The following is an 18,955-nucleotide window of genomic DNA, read 5'->3' as shown; positions in this document are numbered from 1 at the left end:
GTAAAGCTATACTAAATATATAACCTCCATAGGTTCGACGGTAACATTGGACGTGATGAGGGTCCTCGTGGGCGGCTTCTCCATGTGTTCGTCGACCAGCATGTCGGTGGCGGCCAGGTCGCCGCCCGGCTCGTTGGGCGTGAACAGGCGCGCCAGCTGCTCGTGCACGCGCCGCTCGCCCGCACGCGGCGTGCTCGCCCCGCGCTCGCGCACCCGCTCCAGTAGACCCTGACACCATATTATCTGTACAATTGCTTAGATGGGTGGACGAGCTCGCAGCCCACCTGGTGCTAAGTGGTTACTGGAGCCCATAGACATCTACGACGTAAATGCGCTACCCACCTTGAGATATACGTTCTAAGTATAATTACAACGGCTGCCCCGTCCTTCAAGCCGAAACACATAACTGCTTCACGGCAGAAATAGGCGGGATGGCGGTACCTACCCGTGCGGACTCACAAGAGGTCCTACCACCAGTAACCTCAGGAGCACACTGCCATATTAATTAGAACTAGTTGTTCCCTGGTAATCGAATTCGACTGTAATTAATTGAAATTTGTTCACTATTATGATTCTATTGCCAAAGACTATTATATTTCTATAATAATTACAGACTTCACCAAGGCTACACTTTAAACAAATATTAATGAAGGCAAACAATATTACACTATTCTCAATTTGACCATAGGCAATAAGAAAAGTTTGACAGTAAACAAATAGTACGCATGCGTGTGAGTATCTGTCAAAAACATGGTAGTGTGTGTAATGTTTTTTTTTTAATTAATTTAATGTATTTTCTATGCATAATTTGAAAAAAAATTCTTCTTTATGTTCTCTATAAGTGTGGGAAATTGCATACTCCTCCGTCCGCGTAATTTTCGTAAAAATTAGATTATCGATCTAATTTCTCAACTGTTCACCCGTAGCAGTGGCACTATACTTTTAGAATGACCAAAAGTTGTGAAAAAATATTTGTTGGGTCTTCAAGCGACCTGGCTCTACCCCCCATGATAGTGCTGAAGTCCATGAACGTCAGTAACCAATTACCATCAGTGTTCGTCTGTCTAAAAGGATAATAAAAAAACACATAGAATCCGATGTTGTCATCTATGCCGATCGTATCATTAAGGCCACAGCCAAGAATTATTAGAACAGTTATGTTTTTGTTGAATTCATGACATTATTCTAAAGGCGAACATTAATTACCAAGAAATGATCTTCATGGAAGAAAGTAGTACCCATCAAGCGATCCAAGAATCGACAGTCCTTATACAAATTGAGCAGTTTTCTCATTATCTGTAAATAAACAACAAAAAAAATCAGTAAGTCACCAAAGTGACATTCATTCGTTATTCATTCGTTCAATTTTTTATCAGTTTTTTTTTCTCTCGAAAATATATTGCTACTTAGTAATGTTACGCCGGTAAGAGTAACGCCATCTATTGTCAAATGGCGGAAAAGCATTTCGAAAATACTCGACTTGTGCGGTATGTTCTGGATAAATCTAGGGATGTCTATATAAGCGTTGCAGAGACGGCACGCTAGGAGTGGGTAATATCGGATATTGAATCTATATATTTTCTGAATCTATATATTGATGGATGCTCGTAGATTTTCTCGATTCATGATATTTGAGATTTGAAACGATCGCTGATATAATATCGTAGTAGATATAGATTTAAGTCAACGTTATACGGTTGGTTTTCTGATATCAATTTATAATATGACTTTAAAGTAATAAAAATAACTTGAAAATGAAATTTATCAAAAAAACTTTCCGTCATGCTTTTATCAGGCTTAGGACTGGCTACATTATTTTCAGTTTTTAGTATTTTGTGTCTTAATTTAAAATTACAAAATATACCAAAAGAGTGTAGATTTCAAAAGTTTAATACAAACACAAGAAATAAACTCAATTATTTGGATTCAACTAAAAATAGAAAAATGTGTACTTTAAAAATCAAACACAAAAAACTTTTAAGTATTTATAAACACTTGTCCAAAAATTCTAGTTCAAGGTCAAAGCGCGTGAAATTAAATTCAACGATGCAAATAGGCTATACTGCATTCAAGTTAGGGTCGAAAGTTGAAACTTCTTTCCTAAATTGTATCCTGCTGATACGCTAAGAATAATCTACAGACATATGGACTTAAATATAAGGTTTACAATTGTATGGATAATGCCTGTTTCTGTTTCATTCATCACATGATATCCCTATCGTGCGCTCACTCACTCTGGCCGATTCGTACGAATATTGATGATATTCACGAATCGGTACGATATGCCGATGCGCATCACATCGAGCAATATCGTGTATCGGCTGATATCGATATATTTTTTTTTTTTTTTTTTTTTTTTTTTTATTGCTTAGATGGGTGGACGAGCTCACAGCCCACCTGATGTTAAGTGGTTACTGGAGCCCATAGACATCTACAACGTAGACGCGCCACCCACCTTGAGATACAAGTTCTAAAGTCTCAGTATAGTTACAACGGCTACCCCACCCTTCAAACCGAAACGCATTACTGCTTCACGGCAGAAATAAGCAGGGCGGTGGTACCTATCCGCGCGGACTCACAAGAGGTCCTACCACCAGTAACAATAGATATAGATTTCGTGCGGGGCGATATCGGATTCAACGAATTGCTGCGATATATAGATATTGAATCTAGATACGATTTATATCACCCACTCCTACGGCACGCAGTTAGTTAGTAATCAGAACTACTCGAAGCGAAACAGCAAACGGATCGCCTGAAGCGAAGCGAAAGAAGTGATTTAAGAAATTTAAAGTGTTCTGTGAGCGTTCTAAGTGATAAATACAGTTTTAAGTTGTACTTTGGCGGAACATATATTTATCCCGAATCCCAGCGCGTAACAGTAATATAAAGTACCTCCTGTGTTTGAAGCGCAGGATGTTTGGCGAACATCTCCTCCAGTCTCCTCATGGCTACTCGTCCCCTCTCGATGTGAGCGGCGACGCGTGGTTCCAGTAGCCTCGGTATCGTTAGACCACTCGACGTACTCTCTACGGCGGGAACCTGCTGATTCTCCACTTTCGGAAGTACTGAAAAACCAAATACAATTTGCAATATAATCTTCTATATATATAAAAATGAATTGCTGTTCGTTAGTCTCGCTAAAACTCGAGAACGGCTGGACAGATTTGACTAATTTTGGTCTTGAATTATTTGTGAAAGTCCAGAGAAGTTTAAAAGGTAGATAAATATGAAAATGCTTGGAATTAAATGAAAATAACAATTTTGTTTCTCCTTCGATATGTCCCCCGTCGGACAGATTCCTTTTGTTTGTTTTAAGTTTATTTTATACAAAGTTTAGGTCTTTTATTTATCGATTGAGGCACTATAATATATGAAATATTCTGGAGTTTCGTATGAGAAGGCCTCGCAGTCAATGTTGGAAATGCATTAATCTAATGAGAGCCGGCAAGCGGATCGTCAATGTCAATACCGGAATTTTCGCTGACGTGTCTAAGCAACCCGATGACATTTTTTTCACTGATGGTAGAACCTCTTGTGAGTCTGCGCGGGTAGGTACCACCACCCCGCCTCTTTCCACCGTGAAGCAGTAATGCGTTTCGGCTCGAAGGATGGGGTAGCCGTTGTAACTATACTGAGACCTTAGAACTTATATCTCAAGGTGGGTGGCGCATTTACGTTGTAGATGTCTATGGGCTCCAGTAACCACTTAACACCAGGTGGGCTGTGGAGCTCGTCCACCCATCTAAGCAATAAAAAAAAAAAAAAAACTATATAAATTGCGCGCAATTGATGGATATTACCCGTAATAAAACCTCTTTTTTAAGAATGTATTTTAAAGGCAAAGGGACTCATAAATATTAAATTGCAATTAAGGTACATTAAAAAATGAATTGTGAATTTTGCATTTTGCACCTAATCATTTCATAACTTTGAAAAAAAAAACAATAAATACAGGCTAGTAAATAAGGCTATGTATACGCACTAGGTGTGACATCCGGAGTGCGTGGCTCGTGTTCAGCATGTGAGCTCTGCGTCTCCCAGGAGTCCTCGGAGGCGGATCCCTCAGAGCCCCACAGTTCGCCCTCCTCCGAATCGTATTCGCCCACCTATTGCACCAATATTGACATTTAATTTAGGACAGAACAGTCCACAAAGCAACTGGTATCACTGGGATATCAGGTTCTATAGACATCATCGTCAATAGTCAGTGAGCATTGTCAATTGGCCGTTGTCCTATCCTTAAAGACGGTACGCATTATTGCAGATTTCTAAATTAAATTAGACATGTACAACATCATCATCATCATCATAATCCTACCCTTCTCCCAGTTGCCTGGGGTCGGCGCAACATGTTTTCTCCTTCCATACTCTTCTATCATATACCATTTCTTCGCTCACTCCCCTCTTACCGATATCCTCATTCACGCAATCCATCCATTTCTTCTTAGGTCTACCTCTTCCTCTATATCCTTCCACATTCATAGTTAACACTCTCTTACCAACCTCATTTTCATTTTGTCTCACCACATGTCCATACCATCACAAACGCGCGCGCATGTACAACCAATACACATCTAAACATTACTTAACGAATAAAAACATAGAATGCACTTTAAGAAGTACATTTTATATAGCATACCTTGTATAGATCCTGTGGCCAGCACATGCTGATGTGACCATCGACCCACCACACCTTCACTCGACCAGTAGGAAAGTTATCAATGACCTGTACAAGAAAACCACTTTTAATTGTATAACATAAGTACTTCTTCTTCGTCGCTTTCTTCATTACTGAAGGTCGTGTCCTTGAAACTTGACCGTGGTCTATCTGGTTCTCAGCTTCTCGTAGGGCGGTTGGAACTGGCAGCCTAGTTAGGGTGATTATTTGGTCACACCAGCGGCTAGGTGATCGGACGCGTGGTCTCTTTCCTTCCACCTTGCCACAGTACACTAGTATGTGATTTTTAAATGAGAATTATCCGATTTGATTTGATTTGATTACAATAAGTATTTTGTTATTTTATTTTTATTGCAGTGATAGGTGAACGAGATGAACAGCCCACCTGGTATAAAATTATTGTCAGAGGTCACACTAAAGATTTAAGGCGTAGTACACATGAATGTCTTTGTAGACACGAACCCGAGTTTCAAAGCCAAGAAAACCACTTTTAGCTGTATAACATATCCATATGTAATATATATGTTATTTATGTAACTGATCTAAGTTGATTACAAGAACATACGTTCTTTGTTAAATTATTTTTATTGCAGAGACAGGTGAACGAGGTCAACAGCTCGGACCTGGTGTAAATTGATTGCCGGAGTCCACACTAGAGATTTAATGTAAAGTACACATGAATGTCTTTACAGACACGAATCCAAGTTCCAAAGCTTACAAACAGTGAAGTAGGGCGCCCACCTGTCCCGCAGTGCAGTTGGCGTCTTCCCCGGTGAAGTTGGCGACGCGTATGACCACGGTCCCGGGCCGGTACTGGAAGTCCGGATGGTCCTTCAAGTCGTACACGCTCACTTCACTCTCGTACAGCATTTGTGGACTGTTTGGTGAACATTTCAAGGTTAATTAATTCGTTTTTTTTTATGGGAATTTATGACATGGTAACCCTTTAAGTCTTATTTTAATTTATATTCTTATATTTATGAAAAATGATATTAAGGAGCGAAATGAAATGAAATGAAATGAAATGAGATGAGATGATATGAGATGATAATGGTGATCATTTACTGAGATTTTTTTAGTGGACTTTTTGTAGGATCTCGAGAAGTTACGTCCAGCGGCTTTGTTTTATTTTCCCACATTTGTGCACTTTCACAGATACTAAGCAGTTAATAAACCAACGTTATTACACATTTAAACCTGAAGAAACACTAAATAGACAAAATAAAACAAATCACAATTATTGATCATCACTTAACTAAATAAGTGATGATCAATTCCTCTACGGCCATTGGCAACTCGACTATTTAGCCTATCATACATTGAATTAATTTAAAAGTATATTTTGGCAAAAAGAAGGTCCTACTTTACGAAGCGACGTCTTTAAATAAAAAAGTTTGATACTCACACAGGTTCGTCAGCGCTCGTGTACGTGCGGTACCAGTGCACGATGGCAGTGCGGCCGTGGTGGTCCACGCGCTGGACCACGCCGTACTCTCGGTGTTTTAGCTGCAATCACATTACTATATTCAATGGAGTCTTAAGTGAGGTTAATAAAATAACAGCATATTTTTAAGAAGAAGTCATCCCTAGTTTTTTTCTTTCCGTATTTGGTTAGGTAATTTCACATTCCGACCACATTTTTTTACAAAGAACTCCGATGATATTTCTTTTCTAAAATTGTTGTTAGTATTAACGGTGAAATTATGACATTCGATTGTAAAATAATGATTTGTGAATGTTTAGAACATGATCAAATAAAAAGAATAAAAACTTTTTTTTATTTAGTTTTTTTTTTTTTTTTTTTTTTATGATTGAAAGTTTACTGGTGGCCCGAAGGCCTTTCCAGTTTCACCAGGACAGGTGGGCGAGCAAAGGCTCAGCCAAGAGGGGTGGGATTTGCTAACAACTGCCCGAGCGCCTCCGAAGGAGACCTAACAACTCAAGAGCAATTGTTTCGCGAATGAATCTACTACCGGATCGGAATCGCGACCCGCTGAGAAGATCCGGCGAGAAACTCAGCGGGCTGATGCATGGGTTAGGTTGCACGTCGACCTCTTTGTCGAGTTCGACGAGTACGGTTACCGGGGTCCCTAAGCCTGCCCCTAGTATTAGAGCTGAAGGCATCTAATGCAAAGGTTATTGGATCTGATGGATCCGTAAGGACGTGTCTAGGGCGTCGACGGTGACTGGCTCCTGCATGATCAGGATTCGGGGAGTAGTCAGCGGCGGCAACGATAAGGCGATTATCATGACGCATAGCCTTATCGAAGTATCGTTCCGACGCTGACTTCATGTATTTCCGAATTGATTCGAGGCCCAGGTCGTCGTGTAGGTCAACGTTCCTCACGAACCACGGAGCCCCGACAGCTAACCTGCAAAAGCGGGATTGTAGGGATTGGAGGGTGTCTATGTGTGTGCGGGCCGCGTGAGCGAACACCACACTCGCGTAAGTCATGACGGGCCTTATGCAAGTTTTGTAAAGTGTCACCTTGTTCCGAAGGGACATTTTACTCCGCTTACAGATCATGGGGTAGATTTTTTATTTAGTATTTAAAGTTATACCTGTTGGTTCTCCTCGATGTTAGCGGCGCCACTAACTACGAAGTCTCCCGGGAAACACTCCTGGCCATCGAGGTGGTGGATAGGGTACAGCTGAGTCGAAGGAATGCCCATTTCAATTGTACCATCCTGTGTTAATTTGGTCGTGTTAAAAACATTTTATTTTTGACGTTATTGTATCTCATCTAAGGCGGAGACGACATTGTTCATTAAAATTGACACATTTTATGTACTTATCGATAATGAACAAGAGCTATATAAAAATATGCAACAACACGAAGTAACTCCATAAAAGTTAATTATTAAAGTTCAGTCAGGATACAATTTTTTTTGCAGTCGGTACTTTCAATTTAGTTGCGATCCGTGTCCGTCGAGTGGAACTTTTTTTTATTTCACCTAGATTATACTTGATTAACCGAACGAGTAAGCGATTGGAATAAAGATGGCGTGGGGCTACTAGCCTGCCAGACGACGTTGGCCCGGCTGGTGGTGTGCAGCGTCTCCACGACGACGCGGTCGTTGTGCTTCGGGGGCGGGGCGGGGGGCGCGCGCCGCACGGTCCGCTTGAGCCGCTTGCCGCGCAGCAGCCGCACCGCCAGCTGCGGGGAGCGCTTGCCGCCGCGCGACGCCGCGGACGAGCAGCGAGACGACCACGTGGCGCCGCTGCAACACATCGTCGACAACCTCGTCAGTACAGCGACCGCTACGGCCCAGCGGTCCGACTTCGATTCCCACTTTTTTTTATTGCTTAAATGGGTGGACGAGCTCACAGCCCACCTGGTGTTAAGTGGTTACTGGAGCCCATAGATATCTACAACGTAAATTAAGCGCCACCCACCATGAGATAAGTTCTAAGGTCTCAGTATAGTTACAACGGCTGCCCCACCCTTCAAACCGAAACGCATTACTGCTTCACGGCAGAAATAGGCAGGGTGGTGGTACATATCCGCGCGGACTCACAAGAAGTCCTACCACCAGTAAAACGACTGACGATATCTAGCGATGTACAAAACTGTATGCGCTACTAAACTGTGTCGCTACAGTGATCATCGCCCATGGACATCAGCAATGCTATAGGTACAGCCAAGCAGCTGCCTACCGTTAAGCGACCCATTGAGTTAGGGAACATCATCACCTGTCCGTATCGCTGCCGTCGCTGCTGGTGTTCTCCCAGTTCTCGGAGTCATCATCGTTGAGGGCCACGTCGGACTTGCTGTCGCCGTTCAGCAGCGAGCCGTGCTCCTTGGCCGGCTCCGGGCTGCGGACGTGGGATTTACTTAGCCCACTTCAATCACGATATTATTAATTCTATGTTTACAGAGTGCATTAGTCACATATATTTTTATTTATTTATTTATTACACTTCATGTAAAATTTACATTGGCGGACTTAATTCCTAAGATATTCTCTACCAGTCAACCAAAGGTAGTCCATAGTAGATAGTGGTAGGTGCAATGAAATTTATATTAAGTTACAAAAAGTATATTCATACATAATTACATATCTATATCTACAATTACATATATCTGTGTGTTAATGAATAAAAAAAAAAAAAGACGTCCAAAACGCGACGCGCGTAGAACACAGTAAACATGTGTACTTTCCTGTCACAATACATTTTTTTTTTTTTTTTTTATTGCTTAGATGGATGGACGAGCTCACAGCCCACCTGGTGTTAAGTGGTTACTGGAGCCCATAGACATCTACAACGTAAATGCGCCACCCACCTCGAGATATAAGTTCTAAGATCTCAGGTATAGTTACAACGGCTACCGCACCCTTCGAACCGAAACGCATTACTGCTTCACGGCGGAAATAAGCGGGGTGGTGGTACCTACCCGTGCGGACTCCCAAGAGGTCCTACCACCAGTGATTACGCAAATTATAATTTTGCGGGTTTGATTTTTATTGCACGATGTTATTCCTTCACCGTGGAAGTCAATCGTGAACATTTGTTGAGTACGTATTTCATTAGAAAAATTGGTACCCGCCTGCGGGATTCGAACACCGGTGCATCGCTTCAACACGAATGCACCGGACGTCTTATCCGTTAGGCCACAACGACTTCAGACTTTTATTTCACACATAAAAGACGGAAGATCTGCATGTAGACAAAGAAGAAAGAGATAGAAATTCTCATGGAACGCGATTATGTTTTTTACGTTTTATAATTATACGCCTTTTTTATTATTATAGTCCACTACAATATTAATTCAATTAAATTTACGACGGAATCTTGCGTTTAATATTTTTATTTAAAAATTTTATGTTTCGAATATTTTAAATCATTCGTGGGAATCGTTCGCGTCCAGAATTCTCGGTATCTCGGTTAAGACATTTAATGCGAACTTTTTTTTTTATGATTGAAGGATTACTGGTGGCCCGTGGGCCTTTCCAGTTTCACCAGGACAGGTGGGCGAGCAATGGCTCAGCCAGGAGGGTGGTATTTGCTAACCCGCTACCCAAGCGCCTCCGAAGGAGACCTAACAACTCAAGAGTAGCTGCTTCGCGAATGAATCTACTACCGGATCGGAATCGCGACCCGCTGAGAAGATCCGGCGAGAAATTCAGCGAGCTGATTCATGGGTTATGTTGCACGGCGAACTCTTTGTCGAGTTCGACGAGTACGGTTACCGGGGTCCCTAAGCCTGCTCCTAGTGTTAGAGCTGAAGGCGTCTAACGCAAAGGTTATTGGATCTGATGAATCCGTAAGGACGTGCTAATGCGAACTACACATCACCGTGGAGACGTATATGGCCGAGTACATGGCGCCGCGGCTTGCAATTATGGTTTTTTTTATGCATCAGTGCCGTTCCCACCGTTGCGATAACTTTACGTAACGCACATGGCCATATACGTAAAGTAACTTCTTATAACGGCCGTCTGGTGTAGTGGTAAGTGACATGGTCACTACACAAGGGGGTTGCGGGTTCGAATCCCGCCAAGGGAAGATATTTGTATTATAAATATAAATGTCTTTTCCAGGGTTATGGATGTATATTAAATATTTATAAATATAAATGTCTTTTCCAGGGTTATGGATGTATATTAAATATATGTATGTGTATAATAACAATCTTACATTTATTTCCGTTATCTGGTACCTGTAACACAAGTTCTTTACGAACTTATCACGGGACCAGTTAACGTGGCGTGATTGTTAGTAAATATTTATTTATTTATTTATAATATCAAGTGTTGCATTAGGGTTCGCGCTATTAATTTGAACAAATTGATCATGCCAAACGCCACGGCGCCGTGTGTTCGGCCCCCGATCCTTCACGGCGCCGAGTACTAGGCCATATTTTTTTTTTTATTGCTTAGATGGATGGACGACCTTACAACCCACCTGGTGTTAAATGGTTACTGGAGCCCGTAGACATCTACAACGTAAATGCGCCACCCACCTTGAGATATAAGTTCTAAGGTCTCAAGTATAGTTACAACGGCTGCCTCACTCTTCAAGCCCAAACGCATTACTGCTTCACGGCAGAAATAGGCAGGGTGGTGGTACCTACCCGCGCGGACTCACAAGAGGTCCTACCACCAGTAAAATACATATTATTATACATCTCCACGGCGCCGTGTAGTAGGCATTAAATGCTTAAATGCATAAAATGAACTTGCTTATCATCATTCTTATTAAGTGTGAATAATTAGACCATTAGAGACCTACAAACACCAATTTAGAAGTACCTTGTTCCAGACTTCAGTGTGGATAGTTAGATCATTAGAGTGCTACGAACATGAATTTTTAAAAATACCTTATTCCAGAGTCGTTCTTCTCCTCGGTAGCAGTGTCTTCTTGACTGCTGGCCATGGGTAGTGAGACGTCGCCGATGGGCTCTATCTTGATGCTGGGACAGCTCGGGTCCGCCTTGAGGACCTCGTCTAAGTTTTCAAGTTTCTCCTCCGTCATGTCTACTTCCATTTCATTCTGTGTATAACAAATTTCAAGGAATTTAGAGGATTGGATTTCCTTTGTCGAGATTCCGATCTTTTTTTCCCCTACCTATGCTGATAGCCTTGACAGGCTATTTCAGCTTCACCCTAACGTGTGTAGGTGAGCTCACGGGACTCAAACCGGAGTGTTGCTAACACTGACCCTAGCAAGAGCCGTGCTTCGCAGAATCTACCACCGGATCGGAAACGTGACCCACTGAGGAGATCCAGCGAGAAACTCAGTGGGCTGTGTCTATGGGTTAATTCGCTCGTCGAGCCCTTCGTCGCAAGCGATGGGTTCGACAAGAACGGTGACCGGATTCCGATCTGGTGAATCAACACAGCACTCATTTTGCTAAGGCAGATGTTACTGATATCTCGGCTAAGCTCCGTGAGCATACACATCCAGTGAAACTAGAATAGGCCTTCGAGTCTATTGCCAATAGGTAGGAAAGAAAAATGGTCCTTATTAAGACCATGAATATTCAACACCATAATACTTTTTTTAGACTGTCTTATTATAATGGACAGATAAAACGTTAACTCGCACGTTATACTGAAACAATTAAAATCAGCGGATGCAATTTTTTATTTCATTAACGCATGATTTAATTTCCACCGTAATTGAAAACTCAAAACGTTTGTTAATTTTATGTTAATTTGCAGTATTTTATTTATTTGATACCATCGACTTAAGAGCTACTAACAAAAAAATCAATTGACAGTGTATCGAGTTAAGGGCATTGTAACGAGACTGTACAGGTCATTACGGATCGTTCCGATCCACTATCGGTGTTTTTAGGTACCTCAAGCCCCAGTCATCGTTCTCGTCGAACCCGTCACTTGCGACCAAGGGCTCGGCGAGTAACTTAATCCACGGACACAGACAGCCCACTGAGTTTCTCGCCGGTTCTTCTCAGTGGGTCGCGTTTCCGATCCGATGGTAATTCTGCGAAGCACTGTTGCTAGGGCTAGTGTTAGCAACGTCATTAAGTTTGAGCTCCGTCAGCTCACCTAATTGTTAGGTTACGCTGATATAGCCACTCAAGGCAATCAGCTTTAAAAAAAGTAAAAAAAGAGACTGTACAGTTTGCACTTACATCGGCAGGCTTCAGTTTCCTGTGCGATGAGGCTCGTTTCTTGGGCCGCGAAGGCACGTGTTCACTAGAATTAGTTTCCGATTTGGACGATTTCTTTACTGGACGAGTCTGTTTACGTTGGTTCCTGTAGATTTTACCTGGAGAACGATAATCTGATTCTTAATTATAATGTTATTGCGGGTGGACATTTTGTATGAATAAGATGTATTGTAATTATTTGAGTAATTTCAAAAGTGTCGTGGTCTAATGCTGAGATGCTTGACTTATTTGTGCCGATGTTCTAATCTCGCAGGTAGGTAAAAATTATTGTGAGGAAATTTTCTATTTTACCTTTCTGAGAACGGACTGGACAAAGGGGTATAAACGACTGTCACCATATAGGAATAGCTTCTAAGTAGAACTTAATTACTAGTGTTAGGGTGTGCTTTAAGCTCGCAAAGGTCGTATGTTCCGGTTTGAGAGGTTATATTGCAAATCTGAACTCACGTGTCAAGGTTAATGGCGGCATTAGTACAACAAATCAAACAGTTCTTTCTAGAAGGATTTGAGAGGGAAAATAGTAGAATCTAATATACAAAAGCAAATATCAGTTGGAATAGGTCAGTGTGTGTGTGAAATATTCCCAAATTGATGATGAAAAATATTGGCTATCGATAATAACAGTTCCACTTACTCTGCTGTTTCCTCCATTGCTTTTTACCAACAAATGTATCTTCTGTGGTAATTGTCAGGAAGTTTCGGTCTCCTACTTGTAATGTACACGGCTCGAACACATTTAGCAATTTCAAGTTTTTCAGGTCGTCTCCTGGAAACAATGAATTGATTTTTAATTATAGAAAAAGCATTTGCACAGAGAGTGAGTCTGTCTGTCCAACGAGGTAACGTAGCCAGTATCTTGGGAACTGTGCCTCCTTCAAGCGCATGTCAAAAGCATTGTCACTTTTTTGGCATGATCTACGTGAAATATACATATATGTATTTTTAAATTTTAAATGGTCATTATTTTACCATCATACAACATACGGTAGGTCATTGTCGAAATTCTGAGAATTTCAAATTGGTCTCTTACTTTTGATATGCTTATTACACTGTAGTTAGAAATAAGCAAACTGACGCCACGAAGAAGACAATATAAAAACCGTTTGTAATTGTGTGACTATCGCTTTTTGTTGAAAATGAGCGAATTCTTAATTGAAAATGAAAATATTTGTGACTGTTTTTCCCTCCTACCTAATCGTTGGTAGCCTAAGGGGTTATTCCAACTACGCCCGGGCGGGGGTGACAATGGATGGATGTTAGTGATTTAAAATGTATTAAGTTAGAATATTTGAAATGTGATAAAAAACAAATGATGTCACATATATTGAAGATACATCCAACTCAGCTTTGTAGAATTTGAATGATATTTGTGTAATAAGTGCTTTTAGGTTTCCTATCGTCCACTTTGTAAGATATATCAGAACTGTTCTACAATGTATCAGCATGAGTTAAGTAACATCAATTCATATAATCAGACTCACCTTCCACGAAGAACTTCGGTTGTTGAGGAGCTCCAGTCTCTGTTGGATGAGTACAAAGGGCACGACACTGCCAGTGCACACTCACACTCTCCGTGACAACCGCTTCCACAGTAAACTGAAAAATACATATAAGGAACCATTTTTGTTTATTGGTATTTCAAAACTATTTGGGATGGATGTTGTTAGGACAGAACTTGTTTAGAACAGTTTTTTTTTATGTGTAGTATATTTCGTTACAGGAATTTGTCGTGTAGTTTTTATTTAGGCTATATAAGCTTTTTTAATATCATTGTGATTAAAATGATTTTCATGCCATCGTTTTGGTTTCAAATTATGTAATGATATAATATATCTCTAAATTAAAAACTATTTAAAAAAATATCATTATAATTTAAAAAAATGAAACTTTTTAATATAGAAAAATTTACTTACACAATAAAAAAATTTCAAACCTTATGATCATGCATCTTATGTTTTCTAGCAGCCTTCATTTCCTTAGTCATGTGCAACCAGTTGGCGTTATCCAAAGAACCCAGAGGCCCGTAAACCACTTGTCCAGGATAATATTCAGACGAAGAGTACGGCGTGGAGCGTCGACGTCGCATGGAGTAGTCCTCGAGAGGGCACGTGTCTAGGTCTGAATACTCGAGACGTGATCCATCGGAGGATACTAAACGTAGTTTACTGTGGACGGCCTGGAGAAACACTTTTAAAATATGATCTGTTTTTGAGGTCAATACATCTTTTGATTTTGTAATTTAGACGATTGGATGTGTTTCTATCAGGACATTATCAAATAGAGAAATTAATTTAAAATAACTAGATATGGTTGGGAAATAATTTCACTCATTGCACTTATAGAGTACTTTTGGGATACAATTATATTGAAACATCCTTAATCAATTTGTATTCTCTTAATAAATTTAAAATGTCTATCTCCATTTAAATGTTCTTTAGATAATCACACAGATATTTAGAGTTAAAAAATCAAAATCTAACCTTAGAAGTGCCAACCCATGAATCAAGACAAACTGCTAAATCAGGGGAAAATTCTTCAAGAGGCTGAAGTCTTTCACTTGCTACACTGGGGATCACGTGTTTCGTGCCCACGATCTGCAAGGCGGCCGTCATTACAATGTCGCGGCAATATCCCCTCTGGGTATCCTTGCCAGCGATGAGGCGACGAACCACATCACCTGGCATAAGGGACCTGTCTGCCAGACCCACCTGTTCACAAAATTCAACTAGCTTATATATAAATCTTATTCTTTTAGGAATAACAAATTTTTATAATATATTAGCTGAATGTCAAATTATTTTGAAAAATATTCCACCTCTTGGGGAAATATTGTGGTCTCTCTATGGTTGATTTACATTATTTATTATAAGTTTTATGGTATATTTATATTATTATTATCATTATATTACATATTATTTCAAACATTTCTAATACTTTACTTTTCACAGTCACACAAGACTAATAAGAGCAATTTTAGAATTTCATTTTTTAGATTATATTCACTAAATCAAAGTACAAAGAAGACTATATTATAATGTGTTAAAAAGTTAAAGTAGTTCAGTACAGTGCTCGAACAGTAGGGCGTAACTGGACATATCTAACAATGATTTTACATGCAAGCCACAGTTACAAAGACAACTGACAGATGAACTTGCATTTCCAATAGAACTATTAGCTCTGCGAGTTGGCTTAGTAAATTCAAGCCCTACAACAATTCTTAATAAGCTAAAAGTATTGCTATTTGTTTCATATTAATTTTGCTTGTTTGTACTTGAATACACTTATTTTTATTCTTGCTATTTGTTTAAAAGATGTTGAACTAAGGCCTTTTATGATAGCAATGAGGAGAGCACAATAATGCCAAAAAAATAATATTGGTTTGAATTTTTTTGGTTTTTATTATCTTTATACTGTATCCATGTTTTAATGTAAATGAATCATAATTTACTACAAAATTATACAGTGTTTTCTTATTTCACATGTTATTGTCTATTAGTCTACCATAAGAATCAAAGAAGACAAACACCAAATTAATACATGCCCTCATTATAATGCTCACAAATAATTATCACAATGAAATACATGTGAGGACTGTTGATATACTGTGTTCAGTAAGCAACTGTCTGGTCAAGAAAAATGCAAAGATGTCAATTTAGATATTCATTATCATTTAAAGCTAAATGAATTGAATCATTAGCAAATATACATCTGAACCTAAACCTATGATTTGATGTGGGACTAAAATCAGTATCATTATTATAGTGTATTAAACACTGCCATTATTATTATTATTATTAAGCATTAGAAGTGTGAGCCATCAATAAAATTAAATAAACTGTATTAAAACCCTCTAAATTCACATAGTAAATTTTGAAATTTTACTGAGAAACTAAACACAAAAGCACTAAATTTTATGTTATTGTTTCAATAAACTGGCACTATAATCTTCTTTCACAAAACAACATACTTCAGCCCCTTTAGCACCAGGTTACAGAATTAATTACTGGTATTTAATGAAGAACGTTTCTTCAGTTGGTTTTTTATCTATATTATTTTTCAAGTGTATTTTATATTAGAGATAAATATCATTAGAAACGCGGCAGATATTCTATTTGGAATTCGATGAAACAAAATCTATTGTAGCCACAAAAAAATGTTGTTTCTTTTATTAAATATTAAAATTACTATTATGTTATTGTATACTTATTTAATGTTCAGGATTTTGTTTTCTAGTTTAGAATAATAAGATAAAGAACATTCGTTTTATTTGATAATTTTCCCGTTAGTTGACTGGTTAAGGTTTTCTGCTATTTTTCGACATTCTAAATACCTTGTGAATCGTTTACGCTAAATTTTTTAGCGACGTAGCAAACGGTATTATTTTTTTACCCTCGCAATTATTTCAGATGTGTCATAAGTCATCTTAAAACTAAATCTATGACACGAGATAAAAAGGTCTTTGCACTCATCCTACCCAGATCGTACAATCACATTGATTTAAAATCGTTTTATGGAAATATGATTAATTAAAACCGGTGTCTCCTGTGATCGTGTCATTTGGTTTGTATTCTTGCTTACCGATTTCTCAGATATAACGCGTTCTGTGCCGGAAGGATGCCATACAACACGAATTTCTCCTTTTTGTATAGGTGTTTCAATGTCGCTCTCTTGGTCACTGGAGTTAGCTTCATAGTTCTCGAGCACTAGGCCGAAAACCACTTGGCCCCGGTTGTTGATTTTATAAACTTCATCTTCATAAAAATATTGAAAGTCGGTCGGTGATCCTGGATTTTGCCCCGCCATATTTGACGGGAATTATCTGAAGACACTAATAATTTTGTTTTTTACAAGAATAAATTCTTTCTGACAGCTGATTGCAATGTGTGGCGCATGCGTCAATAAATTATGCAGCGGAACCGCCATCTTTCGGAATTCTTAGTAAAAAATATACGTTCCGTTTTACCGAATAATTTGAAAATTGACTTTAACATCTGCACCTACTTTTAAACCTGTATTATAAATGTAAATTTTTTAATATGTTTTGTGGAGACTTCATTTAGTTAGAAAATAATGCAGAACAAAGATCTTACATACGTCTTGAATTAAGTACTCCTCTAATGAAGTCGCCAAAAAATATAGTTTTGTGAGTTTTGAGTATACCATGTGAGTAATAAAGAGGTTTTATTTCTTTATAGCTTAGATGGGTGGAAGAGCTCACAGCCCACCTGGTATTAAGTGGTTACCGGAGCCCGTAGACATTTACAAAATAAATGCCACCACCCATTTTAAGACATGAGTTCTAAGGTCACAGTTCAGTACAACGGCTACCCCCACCCTTCAAACCGAAACGCATTACTGCTTCTCTACAGAAATAGGCGGGATAGTGGTACCTACTCGTGCGGACTCACAAGACGTCCTATTACCTGTAAACCAAAGTCCATAGGTATCAAAAATGAAAAAAATTGTGTTCTATTTGAACATTTTACAACGTTATACGAGAGGTTTGCTTGTGGTCCGCATTACGACTACTTACAACCGTATGTATCAGACTCGTCTGCCATTGATATCACTAAAAAATCTATAAAATTGAAGAGACTACCTACCGGAGTAGGTTCTATCGCACAAGGCACTATCGTACACGTTTAAGGGTAAAGTAGAAAGAGAAGATATAGTTGTTAAAAAATTGCAAAGTAATTAAATGCAAGCTTATCTTTTAAATGTATTCAGCACGCTTCAGGTTTTTACGGGATTACTTCTAGTGTATTGCTTTATAATAGTTAGTGTCACAGTTGCAGCAGGCGTAGAATCAGATAAATTAATAATATTTCGTCTTACACGTATCGGTACACCTACGTAATTTGGTATTGCTTCTTAAGGTATACAGATGTCGCTACATTAATCATGGCAGCTTTTGTTTGCCCCTTTTTGTACTATTTTTAGAATATTAATATGAAATATCGATTTATTCACTATCGTTTACAGGGTAGTGGAATCGTTGCACCTACGCAATTATTCTTCAGTCTTATGATATCTTAAAGTTGGCATAAGCGTTCATGGTATGTCTCCTATGCGCTCCGTAGGTTTGTTTTATCCAACCGTTTCACTAACGTTTCAAAGCAAACTATTAAGTATCTACACGCTAGCTTTTGGAGCAGGCATAGGGGGCCTAGTACCCGATTTCATCGAACTCTTCGAAGAGTTTGAAACTTAACCCTTTTTTTTCTTTCCAACAGAGGGTTGAACCTCATACATAAAGTTTCGATGCCTAAGGGTCCGCAGACGCTGGGAGTTGACCGCTGGCCCAATGATATTTTGACAGACCTACTAAACGACTCCCTTTGCAATCTTTCATCCGACGTCCGATCTCCGTCCGGGGTCGGAGTCTGGGCAGAATACGGGTGCTCCCGCGGTCAACACTACAACCAGACTCGCGACGCCACTCTTCGTCGCGAGTCTCGACCGACGGATCGTTGAAGCAATCGTCGCCTACCAACGAAGCCAGGCTACGGTAGCTCGTCATGTCACCCGGGCGGTGCCGCTCGTGTACCCTAGGTCTAGCGAGTCCGAATGTGACATTCCAACGAGCAGGTTGCTTTCCCACAGTACGTCCGGCGACGATGACCATACCACGTCG

The 18,955-nt window shown here is 39.6% G+C and overlaps 1 protein-coding gene across 4 annotated transcripts in view; it reads right to left on the bottom strand.

The window, feature by feature from the left end:
• The window catches only part of LOC101740080 ((E3-independent) E2 ubiquitin-conjugating enzyme), a 30,558-nt gene extending 13,296 nt beyond the window's left edge, over nucleotides 1-17,262 (bottom strand). For 2 of the 4 annotated variants that reach the window (XM_038016941.2, XM_038016944.2), the window contains exons 1-17: nucleotides 16,900-17,253; nucleotides 14,802-15,029; nucleotides 14,255-14,497; nucleotides 13,803-13,917; nucleotides 12,956-13,087; nucleotides 12,283-12,434; nucleotides 11,005-11,177; nucleotides 8,376-8,525; nucleotides 7,702-7,903; nucleotides 7,244-7,369; nucleotides 6,087-6,187; nucleotides 5,423-5,558; nucleotides 4,643-4,729; nucleotides 3,986-4,109; nucleotides 2,896-3,068; nucleotides 1,207-1,296; nucleotides 25-228 (exon numbers count right to left, since the gene is read on the bottom strand). In XM_038016941.2, coding sequence (XP_037872869.1) covers nucleotides 25-228; nucleotides 1,207-1,296; nucleotides 2,896-3,068; nucleotides 3,986-4,109; nucleotides 4,643-4,729; nucleotides 5,423-5,558; nucleotides 6,087-6,187; nucleotides 7,244-7,369; nucleotides 7,702-7,903; nucleotides 8,376-8,525; nucleotides 11,005-11,177; nucleotides 12,283-12,434; nucleotides 12,956-13,087; nucleotides 13,803-13,917; nucleotides 14,255-14,497; nucleotides 14,802-15,029; nucleotides 16,900-17,124 — 2,661 coding nt within the window. In that variant the 5' untranslated portion in view covers nucleotides 17,125-17,253. Of the gene's footprint in view, nucleotides 1-24; nucleotides 229-1,206; nucleotides 1,297-2,895; nucleotides 3,069-3,985; nucleotides 4,110-4,642; nucleotides 4,730-5,422; nucleotides 5,559-6,086; nucleotides 6,188-7,243; nucleotides 7,370-7,701; nucleotides 7,904-8,375; nucleotides 8,526-11,004; nucleotides 11,178-12,282; nucleotides 12,435-12,955; nucleotides 13,088-13,802; nucleotides 13,918-14,254; nucleotides 14,498-14,801; nucleotides 15,030-16,899 lie in introns of all 4 variants that reach the window. The other 2 variants (XM_038016942.2, XM_038016943.2) reach the window with 2 other exon arrangements.
• Between the last annotated feature and the right edge of the window lie 1,693 nt (nucleotides 17,263-18,955).

The sequence above is a fragment of the Bombyx mori genome, chromosome 17 (assembly GCF_030269925.1).
Source record: "Bombyx mori chromosome 17, ASM3026992v2".
Lineage (NCBI taxonomy): Eukaryota > Metazoa > Arthropoda > Insecta > Lepidoptera > Bombycidae > Bombyx > Bombyx mori.
Note: the sequence above shows the minus strand (reverse complement) of the source record. Positions and strands in the feature narration are given on the sequence as shown.